Source organism: Coturnix japonica, chromosome Z (genome assembly GCF_054131305.1).
Source record: "Coturnix japonica strain WE chromosome Z, WE-NBRP24, whole genome shotgun sequence".
NCBI lineage: Eukaryota > Metazoa > Chordata > Aves > Galliformes > Phasianidae > Coturnix > Coturnix japonica.
Genome location: NC_140702.1, coordinates 59,109,725 through 59,127,919, shown reverse-complemented (window position 1 = coordinate 59,127,919; position 18,195 = coordinate 59,109,725). Strand labels below are relative to the sequence as shown.

Here is an 18,195-nt window from a genome sequence, read left to right as displayed (position 1 = left end):
CTCCTGTTGGGGAGGAACCAAAGGGAGACTATATGGAGAGCTTCTACCAAGAGACAGCCTGTTGACTCATCAGTGAAGCTCCAAGACATGTCTTTCTCTTTTTAAAAAAGTATTTTGCACCTAGGGTAAGGCACATATAAACTGGAAAATAGTTTAATAACTACAGCAGGCTTCACTCCAAGTCAGTCTTCACTAGAACACTTTTAGATAGAACAAAGAGAATGGGTTCTTTCACACAAAGCAAGTTGCTCCTTTTTTTTGGAGGGAGGGAAGCACTGGAATTCTTAATAATGAGGTTTCTGTATGAAGGAAAACAATATGGCTCCCTTAGTACTCTAAACTGCTGCGTCTGATGCACGGACTCAGATGTGAACAATCCAAATTGTTTATTACAAGTTCTCACATCACTTACATAGATTCACAAGTTTTCTAGCTTTCCCATTCAACCCTGCATGTCAACAGAGCATCCCACAAACACTTCTTCAACTGCTCACGTGGGCCCTTATCCAATCAGAGCTGTGAGCTGTCCTATCTTCTTCTAGAGGTGTCCTTGGTTCTCATGCTGTTTGTCTTGCTCCACAGCTGCTGCTCTGTACAGTCCTTGTATTTCCACACTAAACAACCATACTTCCTTTCATGAGGTCTGTAAGATTACTTAATAGATAGATGTAGAAAAAACTTGTTGATTATCTAAGAAAAGTGGCTTAAATTTTCTTTTTTTTCTTTTTTTTTTTCTTTCTTTTTTTTTTTTTAATTTTCCCTCTAACAAATTATGGTTATGAAATATTTTCTAATATCTTGCTCCTTCCTTACTAGGAATTTCTGTAGTAATCCCTTGAATACAATACCGCCACAGTGCCATAGTGAAGAACTCTGAGAAATTCACATTACTACAATAGCCACACCTCTGCAATCTGACAGCTCTGATATTTAAGAGCATTAAAAGTAGTTACAAAGAAAGAAAATGATAATTTATTTGTTCATAAACCAGTAACTTCATTTATGTGGCTCATTAGGCTGCTATTCAAATTATAAGCAACTTCTTTGTAAATATAACTAAAATAGATCTTTAATATTATTATATTTCTTTTATATTTTGACCTCTAGTAAAATTGATGTTTTTCTTTTTATAAAATGCAAACTTTCATAACTTGATAAAGTTATTCAACTGAATGTGTTTGAGAAGTACAAAGTACCAAGAAGTGGGATTTTTCCTAATCTGATATTAAAGTAAAACCTATAGAGGGAGCTCTCATACCAATCATCATATTTTCTACCTCGTAGGAAAGGTGAATGCACCACTTTGAATAAACATTTCAAGATACAAAAACACGTTTGAAAGGTCTCTCTTTAAAGGGAGAGAAGGTAAAGAAAAAGGTGAAGAATGAAAATGCTTTATATTTTTTCAACTCCAAAGAAACTTTTTTTTTTTTTTTCCCCAAAATATTTGACAGATGATTTTATTCTACAGCCAAAACGTTTATTAGGACTGTCAAACAGTTTCAGGCTTTCCTGAACTGCTACTTATGTACAGCATCCACAGTTCCATTGAAATCAGTGAAATTTAAGACTTCTAGAAACAAACAAATCTTCTGCTCTAAATCCAAATTTAACTTAAAAGCTTTAGTCACAAAGCAAAGCATGTAACTGCTGCAGAGAAGTACTTTACTATTCCTATCAACATTTAAGTACGTGTGTGAAGATATTATCTGGGGTTAAAAAAAATAGCTAAATTATCAAAAGCATTTCATATACCTTTTGGGAAAGGTATAGTATTGACAAATTACATGCTTAGCTATTAGTCAGAGTATCATTTTAATGAACAACACCAGTAGTGGAAGAGTATTGTGAGATGAGCTACCTACATCTATAACACGGAATATGCATCCTGGGTGCATTATATCAGTTAAAAGAAAATAAGCCTTTGGCAAATCAAAAGTGAAAATGAATTGATCACATATGCCTTATGCCCCACATGTACCTCCCAAAAAAATATGGGTACAGAAAATAAGCTCTGTGAAATCATTGTCCACAAATACTATTGGATAGAGAGTATGGACTCCCTTTTAATTTAGTATCATAGAGACTGCAGATTAGAAATACATAGCAGCTGCAAAAAAAATGCCATAAAATCAACCTCAGAGATTACAGATCTTCTAGAACAAATGGTGTGAAAAACACTGCAGAAAATAAATGCTTAATTTCTTTAGATACTGAGGGCAAGCAGCCAGAGGCCCTTCTGATTATGATTCAGGTGCAACTGAACCTACCTCTGCTTTTCTATCTTAAGCATATCACTTTTTTTATAAGATAGCCATTCATGCTTTCAAGTGTAAGTAGAAAAGTCAGTTGAGTATGTTTTCCTTTGTACAGATCTTGAGAAAACACTTATTTATGTTCCTCCCATCTGCTGGGGTTATTATTTTTCCTCCAAAATACATGTATTTCATGCATACTGCTGCCAGTTTCAGTATCATATGTTGTTTTTTTGTTCTACTAATGTGCTGCAATAATGTGATGCAAGCACTGCACAGCATCTCAGCCCTGTCAGAGCAAGGACAAGGCTGGCTCTTTCTAGTACACCTATAAATAGTTGATACGCTGTTTTTATTAAACTGTTGTTTTGAAGCAGTTACTCTCTCTAATGTTTTTTTAGTAAAAGAAGAAACATGGTCAGATTTTGATTAGCTGGAGAAGTAGGATTTGTTCTGGTTATATGGCAGTACAAGTAGAGCAAAGACTCAATGCATTATCTCTTATCGTAGAGACATTTCTAACCCCAAAATTTACAGAAGGTTGGATATTTCCAGGCTCAAGTATTTTAGGTAGAACAATAACACCAGCCTGGCCCTGAACACCTCCAAGGATGGGGCATCCACAGCCTCTCTGGCAGCCTGTGACAGCACCTCACCATTCTCTCTGTGAATAGTTTTCCCCTGATATCCAATCTAAACCTTCCCTCCTTGACTTCAAATCATTTTGCCTCATCCTGTCGCTGTCTATCCTTGCAAAAAGTTGATTCTCCTCCTGTTTAGATAACCCCTCTTAGATACTGGAAGACTGAAAGGAGGTCTCCTAACAGCCATCTCTTCTCCAGGCTGAACAAACCCAGCTCCCTCAGACTGTCATCAGAGGGGAGGTGTTCCAACCCACTTCATAGTCCTCCTCTGGACCTTCTGCAACAGCTCCAAATCTCTCCCGTACTGGGAGCTGCAGGACTGGATGCAGTACTACAGTTGGGACCTCATGAGGGCAGAGTAGAGGGACAATCACCTCCCTGTCCCTGCTGGCTACCACTCTTCTGATGGAGCCCAGGACACCATTGGCTGTCTGAGCTGCAAGAGCACACTGCTGGCTCATGTTCAGTTTTTCATCCAGTGGGAACCCCAGGTTCTTCTCTGGAGGATTAAATTCTTCCACGTGGAGGAATTCAGTGATTCAGTGTTCCTTCAGAAGTGAATATTATTGTCTAAATAGAATCATAGAATCCTTAAGAGTTGGAAGGGATCTTTAGAGGTCATCTACACCAACACCCCTGCAATGAACAGGGACATCCACAGCTAGATCAGGTTGCTCACAGCCTGGTACAGCCTGGCCTTGAGAATCTCCAGGGACTTGCACTACATCACGGTCCCAGTGTCTCACCACCCTCGCTCTAATATATTTTTTCCTTATATTTAACCTAAATACACATAATTCTCTTTATGTTTGAAAACATTTCATCTTTGTACTACCACCACAGACCCGGCTATGATCATTTGGTAGAAATAATTCTTGAAATTAAGCAAAGCAGCACTGTTATATGAAATTTTATTCAAAGTTACTCCACTGTATCCTTAGGTAAAGTCAGCTGTATTAGATGGAGGTGACAAGACTTTGGGACCTTGGGGGCTGCAGGTTGGCTTATGTGGGTGATGGTAATGAGTTACCCTATGTGGCACACAGTCAGTCCCAGCCAGCTTCACAAGAGTTCCACTGCAGGATATTGCTGAGTCCATCAGTCAAATGTGTAGTACCTCACTAAACTCTTGTTTCAAATGGGGCAGAATACACCAAAGAGAAATAGAAGACAAAAGAGTGAGAAACAAGAGAACATCAATGTCAGAGAAAGCAGAAGGAGGTTCTCTATGTCATTCTCTATGGCATATGAACAGACATTCCTACAGCCTATGGAGAGGACTCCACCAAAGCAAACATATCCTGCAGTCCATGGAGGATTCCATGCTAGAGCAGATGGATGTTTCTGAAGAAACTGAAACCTGTGGAGAGCTGACACTGGTACATATTTTTCTAGCAGGACTGCAGCCCCTGGAGGAGCCCATGCTGGAGAAAAGGAAAGGTAGAAGAGGAAGAAGCAGCAGAGAAGGAACTATTATGGAATGCTTATAATCCAGTAGCTCTCATCCTCTGCCATACACCTCTCAGGGGATGAGCTGAGGATTCTGGAGTGAAGGACTGTAGATGAATGTGGGAAAGTGGAAAAATGTCCTAATGTTTATCTTTTTATCATGCTTTATCACTGAGGAGGTGCATTATTGAGTTACATAAAAACAATCTTTTAGGTGAGTTCTCAAGTCAGCCTTGCCAACCTCTAGCCTGATCTGGACTAACAATCTGGCTCAATGTCTCAAATTAAATACCAGACACTCAATATAGTACATGAATCCAGACCATAGCACAGACTTCACCGCAAACACCTGTGATAACCAAGAAGGATACAGTCAGATTAGCTGAATGGGCAGTGATTTTTTAGTTTCCCAAAGAAATTCCAATTAAGCCTTGTCAGTGTCTACAAGTTATTCTCAAATTAGTTTGTGTGATAGAGCAGTAGTGAGAGCACAGACAGGTCTGTGCCAGCCAACAGGCTCAAACCCAATCTACCTCCATATGGACTCTTACAACTTTAGAGCCAGAATCATTAAGGCTGTAGAGACCAATAAGACCTAGTCATCTAGACAGATGAAACACATGATGTCTACGGATTTGTCAGCTGATTTGAATCTTCTAAGTTCTTTAAAATGTTCCTTAACAACTTGCTACTCATGGAGCATTATAAACTTTATCTTTCAAAAGTCAGCAAAATTTTAATGCTGAGAACTCAAAGCTGTGCTCACTTAATAGCTGGGGAGTGCTTGAATCTTTGACAACTATTAACAAGTATCTCTTGAGGGATGGTTTATGAAGTTTTTTTTCCAATTGGTCTGGACACCAATCACATTTTCCCAAGTGAGTCAAATTTCCCAGATAGCCTTAAAAATGGATACAGTGCTTTGGGTATTTGGTGCAGGATCTAAGTCATAATAAACCGCTACCATATGGGATTTAGAAGGAACTCTGCTACAGGTAAGTGATGCCGTCTGCTGTTGACCATCCACAGGACAAGAAGTCAAATGGCTGCTTTGAATTAAGACACTTCTATTCTCCATTTTTTTCCATCTCTAGTAACTACTTTCAATATAAATTAAAAAAAAAATAAAAAAATTCTAAAGGATCTTCCACAAAGCACTTGTATGGCCTGGATCACCTACGTTATATTACCTATTTGTGACATAAATTTCAGCATTTCCATGTTTCCCCCCCAGAAAAAAAAGACTAAGGGCCATTGAGACCAAAACAAAGAGAAAATATTTTGTTAGCACAGAAAGCAGTGTAAACTGAAGGGAAAAGACTCCATCAAGCAGATTATTAGTAAGCTGCTCAGAATAAGGTAATATTTGAGATTCTGCGTACATCAAGTGCTTCTAAAAGTCCTCTGAGTATGAATAAAAGTCTTCGATTTGAACCAGACATTGTACAATATAAGTATCTTACACAGCCTCACCATGTATTCCACAGATCTAGTCTGCACAAGCACTTAAGTTAAAAATCACAGCTGAGAGACTGAGAAAGCCTGAACATGTCATAAAATATAATATATATATGTATATGTACATATAAAAAAAATAGGAAAAAGAAATAGATTCCTAGAAGGTTTAAATTTATATAAGGAGAATTTTTATTTTATTTATTTATTTATTTAAACCATCTGTTGCTAAAATTTGTTCAGGAAGCAGTTTTGTAGCATAAGGAACTTTACCTTCTTTTCAAAAATTTTAATCCTGTTTCAGTCTCTGTTTCACTTTGCAAATTGGTATTACATTTTTGCCACTCTAAAATTTCTGTTTCTGCTTGGAGATGCTACTGCAAAGTCTTCCTTGGGCATCCTGTATTCTGCATTAAAATGCCATGCACAGGAGCATTAGTTATTTCCAATTGAATGATGCAAAAGGAATAGCAAGGCCATATGTACACTGTTCTTAGTAGGTCTGCAGATAAAATAAATGCCCAGAACTTGTGGAAGTGATTGGAGATTGCTGTATAAACATGGCACGTTTTAGCATTCTGCCATTTAACCATTTCCCATACTGGCAAATTTACCAACAGTTCATTTGCAACCATCCCTCCTTCCATGACGGAGATATGAAGCACCGACTTTTCTTTGCTCATTCACTAAATGCAAACTTGTTTTATTCTACTACAAGAAGGCGGCTTCTTTAATATTTTTGACTACAGTATGACAGCACATGAATTCTTATGACAAATCCACAGGCAAGATATGTTGTTCATCCAGAAAGTATTCATACTAAAGGTAAGAATAATAAGGTAAAAAAATAGAACAAAGGAGGGAAAAGAAAAAAACTACACAGAATCAATTGTTTGTGTTTAGGTAACTGAATCTATTATTTCTCCTATGGATAAAAGTGATGTAGAAGATCTAAACGTAGATCTGCAAGAGTATCCAGCTAAGAGTAAACAGCACCCAGTGGTAGTGGGAACACTTCAGTATATGTTTAGCTTTAAAACATGAATTCACACACCATTTAATTGACAGTACTGGAATGATTCCTGGTTAAGGAATGCTTAATTTGATGCTAAGATCAGTTGAGACTTAATGCTTTGATAATGGTTTCAAATATTTAATTACCACGAAACAAAGCATATCTACAACTGGATGCTCTGTGATTCCTGAGCTATCATAGAATGCAGACTCACACTACTACCAAGTTATTTCCTTAAATAGGTTACAGTGTTTACCCACACTGGAACTGCCTGAAGCAGAAGCAGAGTGAAGCCTCCACACCACATCACTCCCTGGAGCACCATCCCAGCTGGGCAGGTGATGGCAATGTGCCCTCCTTGCCCTGCAGTTCTCTCTCTGTTTAAAGTCACTCCACAAGGGAAAAGCTACAGGGCTCTGCTCCTGCCTATCTGCAAATAAATGAGTGACGAAGATGATGTCTGTCCTGCCTTCCTCTCCCACTTTCTCTTTGCAGTAGTCTGGAATTCTGGCTGTTCTAGGATGAGAACAAGAGCTCTAAAAGTAAGTTGACTCAACTTCAAATTTGGTTTAGAAGAAAGTGGTAGCAGACTCTGCTCAGTCAGGAGCCCAGAATTGTCAGTGTGTGTTAGTTTGCTCTGAGAATGTTCCGTTAGTGCTTTGGAGATCAACCCTGTCAGAACCTGAACAGGGAAGAGTGCCCCACTTCTGCCTGCTGATTAGGCTTACCCTTAAGCAAGGTGCTAAGCTCCCCTTCCATTCTGTCAAAATAACATGACTTTGTGTCACCACAGATGTAGAACTTTCAGGTTTTTCAAAATTGTTGTTTTGCACAGGGAAGGAAATGCTAAATGAAATTTTATGTATGCCTGCCCTTGACTGAATCTGGCCCCCAGTTACGAAAGGCAGATCTGTAAAGGGACACATTAACACTTTGTCTACAGAAGTCTGCACTGCCTATGAGAGTGTAGCTCCAAAGACAAAGATACAAAAGAAAACTGAGGCTGTGGAGGTTAGACATTTTGAGAACCCTGGTATTAGTAAGTAACCTTCTATTCCTCTCCATTATTTGCTTTCAAAGATTTCCCTATTAGAACCTGGAATATCTGTTTTAAATGATTTCTTCTTCTTCTTGCTACTTAAACTGAGTAAACATCTTATTCACAACAAGAGAATCCACTTTAACTCAGCTCTATAGAAAACTGCCTTAGCTTTTCAATGCCATTCTATTATTTTAGGTGTACTGGGTTTGTTGTAAACTTAGAGGCATTTTGAATGAAAGGAGAGCAGTGTCTGTGAGTCTTAGCCTTCTGGGAGAGAAGCAAGTTGTTGTGTACTTGCCATGTGCTTGTTTGTCTGCAAAGAGTAAATTCACTGTAAACCCATATCTGAGCTTCCTTCCCAAAACATTCCCAAGTTATTTTTCTTACAAGCCATCACATTATTTTTAATACTCAATTATACTTCCAACAGGTCATACTCTTGTTATCACAGTGCAACCTCTCTGAAACATTTCCTTACTCTTAACTTTTCATTTGTCTGTAGGAACAATAACTGTAATGGAGGAAGAACATAGGGGCAGTGCCTTTAACTCAGATCTCCAGAGACAGCATTAATCACAGCACACACGGTTAGAGAGGGAGCTGAGAGGCAGTGACTGTAAACACAGCTGGGGAGGGCAGAGATCTCCATACATGCTGCATGGTTGATACCTGGTGATCCCTAGTTTGTTGCTTTGTCTGCTAACATCGCCTTATTTTTGATTCATGCTTACAAAAATTCTTCCTTGTTGAGCTGAGTGTTGCCATGTTCTGTTCCTGCTGAGCTGTACTGCATGTCAGCAGTGCTTTCTTTAATATCTGCAGCTAAACGGTTAACGTGGTTTCTATTATGCCTGTCCTTAACACAGCTCTCATGAAGTTACAGGCCTGTTCTCTTTCCCTCTTGATTTCTAAAACACTTTGGAACAGACCATTTTTGTTTGCATATGTGCCTTAGTAAGCAATCATTTTAAAGACTGATTATTTAGGAAAAAATCAGATATTTTAATGAAAATATAGCTACAACTGGATGTCAGCGAGGTGACTGAACACAACCTTAGGAACTGATCTAACAGTAATTATGTCTGAGAACCTACCCCCTAATGCCTAAGGAAAGCATCAGAAATCTGGTGTAGTCTGTAAAAGAAAACAAAAGTGGAAAAGAACTAAAACTACTAATGCAGCACAACAGAAGCATTTCTGCTTCGTGTTGCAAGAAGGATAGGAATACAAACAGAATGTTATTTTTAGGTATACTGCCTCAACTTCACATGAACTCGGGGGAAGTTACATGGAACAACTGTATTGTAAAAGTAACAGATACGCATCAATGTAAATCCCGAGGAGATTAACTGAGACTTTTGTCCCAGGCTTGGAGGCCAAGAAGAGTACATCTAGTCCCCTTCCCAGCATAAATCCTCTACAGAAGGTCACTAAGGACCGTGTTCACTGTGTTCTGATTATTATTTTTAAGCAGTGGAACATCTTCCTGGAGCCTTCTCTTTTCCAGGATGAACAAGCACAGCTCCCTCAGCCTGCCTTCACAGGAGAGGTGCTCCAGCCCTCTGATTATTTATGTGACCCTACTATGGACTTGTTCCAACAGCTCCACATTCTTTCCTGTGCTAAGGATCCCAGGCCTGGATGCAGAACTCTGGACAGGCTCTCATGAGGGCACAGCAGAGGGGGACAGTCCCCTCCCTGTCCTCCCCCCTTTTGATGCAGCTCAGGATGCAGCTGGCCTTCTGGGCTGCATGCACACACTCTTGGTTTGCATCAAGATTTTAGTCCACCAGGACCCAAGAATCCTTCACTGTGGGGCTGCATTCAAGTAGTAGTACTCTGTCCGTACTGTGTTTTTGGGATTCCCCTGACACAATCTCAGTTCACTGAATGTGACTTTTTGAACTTCACTAGATTCATATGGACCTACTGCTCATGCCTTTCCAGGTCCCCCTGAATGGCATCCCTTCCTTCTGTCCTATCATCTGCACGACTCATCTTGGTGTCATTACCAAACTTGCTGAGGGTGCACTCAGTCTCACTGTCTGCACCAGCAATTAAGATATATAAAGATGTTAAAAAGCATGAGTCCCATGATGGACCCCTGGTGAAACCACTCATCACCAGCATCCAGCTGTAAGTAGAGTCTTTGACCACAACTCTCTGGCTGTGACCTTCCAACCAATTTTTTATACACCAAAAAGTCCAGCCTTCATATTTTTATATCTCCAATTTAGAAATTCAGTTTTGGAGTGGAACCACATCAAAGGCCTTGTAGAAGTACAAGCAGATGACATCAGTTGTCCTTTTTTTGTCCAAAAATGCCATTACTCCATCATAGAAGCACACGAGATTGGTCAGGCACAATCTGCCCTAGGTGATGCTGTACTGGCTACCTCATCATCTTGCATGCACCTTAGCACAGCTTGAAGGAGAGCCTGCTGAATGATCCTCTCAAAGCACAGTTGTGAGGCTTCTATTTCCTTCAAGAAAAAGCCACTGTCAACATTTATATCAGACAATCAGGGAGGCATGGTTAGTTTTAGTTTCAGCATGCCAAGTGTGCCCAGAAATACTCGCATTATGTAAGCATATCAACTGCTTGAGAATATGAAGGGGACATTTTAAAAAGTCTGTACACTTGTGCAGAATTGTGCCTTAAAATGCAGTTCTGAGTTATATTTCTATTCCCATCCCAAATTTTTTGACAAATTCTGATCTAAAATGCCATCAGAGTATTCACCAGTCAAAAAAAGATTCCAAAATAGAGGTTTGCACATTTTTTTTTTTATTTTTTATTTTTTTCCCTTCTCCCTCTTATTCCAAACATTTTCTCTTTCCTTTGGCTTATCTTGAGAAATAAATGCTGATCCATTTTCTTGCTGCTATACCTCTTCTGAGTTCCACAATAACTTCTGATACTACAAGATGTGTAACGTAATTCAGACAAGATACTTAATTTATGATATTTTAACACAGTAGAAAATGAAGTGAAGGAATCAGAGCTTGATCACAGCCCTCAGAAGATAGCATCATTAAAAATTAAAAAAAATATATATATAATTTCTCATATGAATTACAAATACTGTGAGCTAGAACTGACCTGAAGTCCTGAAAGAAGTACTGAAAGAAGAGCTTTGACTTTAGTTTCTAAAAGATCATTAGCCAGAACTAGAATATTTTCATTCAATTGATTTCTATTTCTAATCTTTATTCCCTGAAAGTCACAATGTTGGTAAACTCAGATAAACTCTGCTCTTTGGGAAAATTTCTCCTCTCTCCACCATCAAAATATGTAACAGAGCACGTTTGAAGGAGCATGTGATAGCTCTGAGGGCTATAAAGACAAACTTAATTTAGATTAATCGATCTGTAATGTTTTTAAACACATCACCACAGTGCACAGATGTCATTATTCATCCTCAGTGTTTTCTAAGTAGAAGATCCTCACGTGTATACAAATTCTGAAATCTTCTGTGAGCTTGTACTGGTCAGGTACTAATTGTTCAGATGCAGCCTTTGACTCAGGAGATTCCTAAACTACTGTCTGGGAAGTGATAATTAAGTATACAGGAGAAGGCAATGCTCTATGTACAGTCTGCTTTTCACATATGATGTTTTTTTTTCTTTTTTCCTAAATCTCTGCTACTGGCTGCCATCAGATTTGGACCACAACGGATGATATGCTCCAGCTTAGTCCAGCCTCTTAAGGTTTTGTGTTTTCTTGCTACTTCCTTACTTTTATCATCCTCTCCTTTGCTCTCCTTTCTCCCAGTTTAAAATTTAAGCGCCATTTTCACTTGCTCCTGTGCCTTGCTGAACTTCCTTTGCCAGTGTATCAATGTATACATCTATTATTGCTACAATGTGCATCTTCTCTTGTTCATATTACACCTCTGTCCTTCTCTGACACCAGAACTCAAGTTTCCAAAGCCAAAGCTTTTTCTTCCTCTTGACTTCTATCCCATGCAGTTCCCAATGTACCATCTCCACCTCAGCATTTTTTATTTATTTATTTATTTTTTCCTTAATGTTATCTAATAAAATGATGTCAGCTTCCTGAAAGATACTCAAGTGCCCTGCAACAGCTCAGGTCACTTATGGACCAAAAGAATGCTACTGACTGAATGCTGATATGTAATGAAATCTTAAAGCCAGTAACACAATTAGCTAACTGTTATAATCATCTCTGTCTGGGAAAGCAATAGGCAAGGATGGCTATTTTGAATAAGCTTTGGAAGATGGAATCAGCTGTGTTATCTGGAAGTCTGTGGAGCACAGAGCTGCCCATTTTAAATTAAAGTAGCAAACCAAATGAGCCTTTGTCCCATCTGCTGACTACCAGTGATTTCAGAGCAGCACACAGCCCTCCTGGCTGTTCAACACTGTGACTGATTTAATACATTCCTGTCCCTAAATATTCTTCTTGCTACATTTGCTTATCACTAAGTTAAGTTCCAGATCCCGTGTCATATGCACAACATTGCTCTTCGATCTGAATTACAGATTTGCACCTCTGTTTACTACTCCTCTCCTTCCATTTGTGTTCTGCACTGAGTCTCCTGCTGCACCTTCACCTCTCCTCACAGACATGCCACGTAAGTGGAGCTGGCTCATATGCCTTTCCTCAACTGTAGGAGGGTGAGGCTGTGAAACACATCTTGTAAAATGTCTGTCAAACTGAACAAGTCATTTCCAGAGAGTTTCTAACACCTACCAGTTGTTATGGATATCACATTATTATCAGTTATTTAAAATAGTTTTAGATTAGCTAAATGTCAATCTTGCAACAACTGCACAACCTTCAGGACATCTTTGTGTATATGACAGACTTCCAACTGTGAAATGATTACTTAAAGAAGCTCTCTGCTTTAAAATGAGCCTGCATTTATATTTTGATTTAACATAAAAAAATAGAGATTAAAATAAAAAATCCAACCAACGTTCTGCTATTCGAATGTATGTTTTATTTATCTCTTTGTTGAGTCTGAAAGTACACAAAATCCATTTCATTACTGTTTGGTCATTGTCATGTTCTCAGTGCTACAGCTGTTGAGGTACTGTGTGAAGGTCAATGCATACTTTGTTGTTGTTCTTTAATTAACTCTCCCAGATTTTAGTAACTTAAAAGCATCTGTTGCGTTTCAGGAACAAATCAGAGTTTGTAACAACAGCACAAGAGACTCAGCACATGATTACTTCTAAAGAAATCAACAGTTCTACTAACATGACTGATTGGTGTCTTTTTCCATCATCTAGTTTGTTACAGTGGTCTTCCTCCATTCACTAAACCTGTGACAGGTTTCCCATATAACTGATGAAATTCTGTGAGGATCGGGCAGAGCTGCTGAAAATAAATATTTCACAATGGTTTCTGTTGGGTAAAGCAGCCCTTTCTGTTGGTTAAAGCAGGAAGCTCTGACACGGTATGGCCAGAGAGACAAGGCTCAGGGGTGGGTGTGTTAATGTCACATCCCTGTCATCTGCCGTGTGTGACACAGAAATAGTTGGCCTTTGTGAAAACAGCAGCAATTCACTTTTGAAAGACAGTTATTCTATCCTTACTTATCTTTCCTGCAGCGCAGTCTCAAGTAGGTGATGATACATTCTGTCGCCATGGAAAGGAGTGCTTATGTCATAATACACAAAGTATCAGACAAAGAATAAATTAAAAAATATATACACGGGGAAAGCTTCAATCCTTATTTCAAAACAAATCATCTTACAAACATGCATGAAGTAAAGAAAAGCTTCATATCAGTCAAACTTTGTAATACCCCCTCACCTAATTTTTATCTGATTCTTTTTTCTTCTGATTTTGTCAAGTTTCTAGTAGCACTATTACTTGTTTCTGACTCCTCAGTTAGGTATGCCCAGTGAAGGTCTGGGAAGGCAGCTGTTGCTACACTGGTGTTAAAAGTCATCTTCATCTTTTTAAGCTGTCTGGTGATACGGGGAAAAATCCTCCTCACTTGTAGAAAAACAACACACAAAATCAGTGAGATCTCATCTCTGTCATAGGACTGGGATTTGACCCCAAACTGCACTGTAGTAAGGATATGAGCAATTGGTAGAATTTGTGGTAATACATCTCTATCCCTTAAACAGAAACACAAGTCAGTGCTGCTGACGAAAGTCTCCTCAATGGAATATTTACCAGAGATGTGCACAAGAGTACAGATTTAACTAAACATGAGCAGGCTCCTACCCGGAAATTGCTGCTAGCTTCTGGTGAGCCTGATAGGCCATCTCACATCCCCGGGTCCGGGTTCTGTGCATTTCTGCATGCAGAGATGGGCAGGTGACAGAGACATCCCCAATGGAAATCACCAGCTCTCGGTACAGGGCCACCTGGGTATTGAAATCCTGGACGAGCTGAAAAACAGACGGTGAGCTTAGGTGAGACACTGAGCGACAGTGATGAAAACAGCTGCGTTTTTATAAACACATATCCAACCTCCAGCCTGCTCCTGCTGCTCCCAATCTCACAGCACACAGAATCAAGTGCGTGAGATCTAGCAAATGACGACGGCCTCCCTGCCAGCTGCCTCTTGTGTGATACAAATGCTCATCTGCAGGAAAGTGGTGTTTCTGCCTCTAATCTCTGAAAGTGTGAGTTATTAGTCTTAAATACTAAGCAGACAGACAAAAACAAAAACAAAAAAAAACCAAAAAAAAACCACACACACACACACACACACACACAAAACAATCCCTGACAAACAGCTGCTTTACTAGTAGGTTATTTTTTGCTGTCAAAAAAGAGATGAAAATATCTCCAGAAATGACTGCCTCTGTTCCTCTTGCTTCCTGATTAACGGCACACTTAGCGACTGGAATGCAGTGTTTGCTTTTACACTAGAGAATCTGCTAATTTTGTAACTGCTTATGTTCTTGTCACCAGCCTCTAACCCACAGATCAGACCTGAAACTGATTGGGAATCACTGCTGGGGAAGATGCACTGGATGATGCACCTTCCCATCCAGGATTCTAGAAACACCTTTCCCAGTGTGGGAGTGAAAAGCAGGCAAAGAGGTAAACAACAATTTCAACCTTTCCTCAGCCTTCTGGCAGCCAGCAGACACACCAGGATGCTGCTGGATACCCAAGTAGATTCACAGTGACGGACAGACCATGGCTGCTCAGTTCCACTGACTGCCTGTGTGGGATGGTGTTTTAAGGAAACAATGCATTTGCTGTCTGCAGGGAGAAGCACATCAGAACATTTGCTCTGCATAGTGGAGGGGGTGGAAGGGAACATCAGAACAAAATATGTATCAATTTGTTTTGCTGACTTGACCTCAATTTCCAAATTATAGAGGCAGATGAGTAACTACTGATAACTGCAGCCATCATTACTGAAAGGATTTTGGTGTGTCCCACATACAAGCATGGCACCTGGAGTCTATCTATCAGCTTCACCAAATGTGAAAGTCCAGTCCTCAGATTGCCATACTCAGAAAGGGAAAATAGATGAGTGGCTTCTGCAGTAGCTTCACATTCTGGTTCTTCATGCTCATAATTGCAATTATTCAGCAGGACTAAGGACTGGTATCAGAACCCCTTATTTTTTGGGCTATGTTTTCTCTAATGGTAAGGTTTCACTGTTTCTGGATGAGCTAGACAGTGCCTTCATCTCACCAAAACCCCACACGACAACAAAGCCCCAGACAAAACACTCCAACTCTTCACATCTTCTGTTCTATGTAGCTTAAGAGCACATGAGAAATGTGTGGGGAAAGAGAAGAGCACTATGTTGTACCACAGCATAATCTGCATCATAAAAAGCAAAGAGATCCTTGTCCCACACCAGTGAGGCAGACATCCCCTGACCCAACAGAGACCATAATGAGCAGCCTCAGCCCTGCCAAGGAAAACAAAACCACACCGATGCTGCAGCATCAAGACAGAAAAAGAGAGAGATCCCTCATTTTGTCTCTCGAATCTCACTGCACTTTGACAGTGCACTGGTAAATCATGTTGTATTTCTAATCAGAATTTTACCAGCTGAAGAGTGAAGAAACAAAGCTGGCACTTGTGTTTAGCCACCCAAATTAAGCTTCTGAGAAAAAGAAGAAAGGCAGAACGCAGTGGGATCCACTTGTTGGTTGTATTTATAGAGCCACGTTGGCAGCTTTGTTCCCTGGTGCTCTGGCGCTGCTGCCGGTTTGAAGTATCAGCGTGGAGATCTGCCAGCACTGTTCGTGTATCAGAGAAAAGCACTGCCAGAGCCCGGCAGAGCAGAAGCAACAGAAACGCTTCCAGCGCTGTTGGACAGAGCTGCAGCAAGGCTCAGATCTGTCAGGCAAAGTAGCAGCAACACATTTGCTTGCTATTTCTGTCATGAGAGAGAAGGGCAAATTTGGGGCCCAACATCAGCTGGGGAGCCAGAGACAGGAAGAATGGCACTGGCCTGGGGAAAGGCAGCAGGACCCCAACAGTTTAAGCATGAATGGAGGAAAATGCCGTGTGATGGTCCAAAACTAATATGGATGTACCTGAGACCTATAACAGCTCCTCTGGATAGACAGCAAGGACTAGCATGTACAACACGGACAGAGTGTTGCTGCCTCAAATTCTACATCCCGTTTAGCACAGTTTTAGGGCAGGAGGGTGGTTTGTGCGCACAGATGCAACAGAAGCAACGGCTGACCTGCTTAGACTCGGTCTGAGCAGAGACTCGGCCGGATCCAGCAGAAAGCAGCCTCCAGCCGCGGGCAGCACCGCGGGCTGCGGCCCAGCGGCCCCCGGACCCTCCTACACCCCCCATCACCTCCTGTGTCCGAACCGCCCGAGCTCTACAGCGCCCAGCAGGGAGCGCGGCTCCACCCGCGCCGATGGCAGCCGGGGACCCGGCGGGAGCGGCGCTGCGGAGCGCGGCGGAGAAGCGGAACGCGCGATGGAAGCCGCCCGGCGGTACCCACCGTCTTGCAGTCGTCCAGGGCCCGCTGGTTCTGCCCGGCGCCCTCGGAGCCGCTGCCCCGCCGCTCCCCGTCGCGGCCGCGCGGCGAGGTCCCGCTGCCCGGGAAGATGGAGGCGGCGGGGCGGGGGCGCTTCCTGCGCCCGCTCGGTGCAGAGCTCATGCACGCGCATCCGCCGCGCGGAGCCGCCGCCGCCGCCGCCGAGGGGGCCCCGCGGGCAGCGCCTTCCCCGCCGCCGCCCCGGGGAGGGAGCTCGGCCCGCACCGCTCACGGCAGCGAGCGGAAAGCTGGCACCTGCGGGAGAGCCCGGAGAGCGCCCTGCAGCATCGCCACGGCTACCGCGGGGAGAGGCGGAGGGGCCGGCGCCTTCCCTCCTTCAGCAGCATGTCAGTCCCCGCGGAACCGCCCCGCCGGCGGCATGCCCCGCCGTCCTCCTCCCCGCAGCCGGCGGGAGGGGTGGGGGGCGAGCGCGGCCGTGCCCGGCGGAGCAGCGCTTCTCCCATCCAGCGCCCGCCCCGCCCCGCAACCGGGAGCCGCTGCCTGGGACCGCGCCGGGGGCGGCGGGTCCGCGTGTGCGGGCGGTGTCAGAGCCGCGTCGGCTTCGTAAGGGGGGACACAGAGCGGGGCCGCCCCCCCTCCCGCACCTCGGGCCCTCGGCGATCACCCGTGCGGCTCTCGGTGGAGCTGATCCCCCGAGGCGGCCTGGAACGTGCCTGTTGGGGTCCCCGACCGCTCGTGATTGGTTTCTTTGGCTGACACCGTATCTGGGGGCTCCAAACAAACACTTAGAGGGTGCGATGCCACCGCGCCCGCTCCGGATGGCTCACTGTGGCAAGGACTAAGTAATAAGCGATAGGAGGCACTGCTCCCGCCGCGCTCGGAGGGCGCCGTGCGGCAGCTCTCAACGAGGGCTGTGCACATCGCCACCGGCTCGAGGTCGGGCCAGCAGCTCTGGTTCCTGGGGGCAATCCCTCCCCTCTGGAACAGCGTTCGTTCTTCAGAACGCAAAGTCGCTGCGTTTTATCTGTCAGTGTAACCCTTCGGGTCGGTGCCTTCTGACAGCAGAAAAGTACGCGCTCCGAAACTACAGGCACTTCCCTGCCCAGCTGGTGGCACAGGGGTGGGCCGGTGCTCCTCCGGGGGCAGCGCGGAGAGCTCTCTCCCACCATCCAGATCAGCACCTGTGCTGCTTTGAAGCTTCTTTCAAGATATTTGTCGCCACTCTCGGCAATGGGTGTGCAGCGCTTGTGATAGAGCTCAGCAAAACTGATCTGACTTTGTGAGTGCAGTGCTAGATCCTTGGGCCCCGAGAAGCAGCAGACTGCCGTGTGCAAGCTCTGTTTTAAGGACATCACATTTTGTTTCTGTAGTAAACTTAATTCTGTTACTCACAGGAAATAAATGCCTGGATTC

At 42.7% G+C, this 18,195-nt stretch overlaps 1 protein-coding gene across 1 annotated transcript in view; it reads right to left on the bottom strand.

Annotated features, from left to right (window-relative positions):
* RGS7BP (regulator of G protein signaling 7 binding protein) overlaps positions 1 to 17,320 on the bottom strand; it is a 33,182-nt gene extending 15,862 nt beyond the window's left edge. Inside the window, exons 1-2 of the mRNA XM_015848795.3 lie at positions 16,786 to 17,320; positions 14,069 to 14,235 (exon numbers count right to left, since the gene is read on the bottom strand). Coding sequence (XP_015704281.1) covers positions 14,069 to 14,235; positions 16,786 to 16,944 — 326 coding nt within the window. The 5' untranslated portion in view covers positions 16,945 to 17,320. The remainder of the gene's footprint in view (positions 1 to 14,068; positions 14,236 to 16,785) is intronic.
* Positions 17,321 to 18,195: the final 875 nt, after the last annotated feature.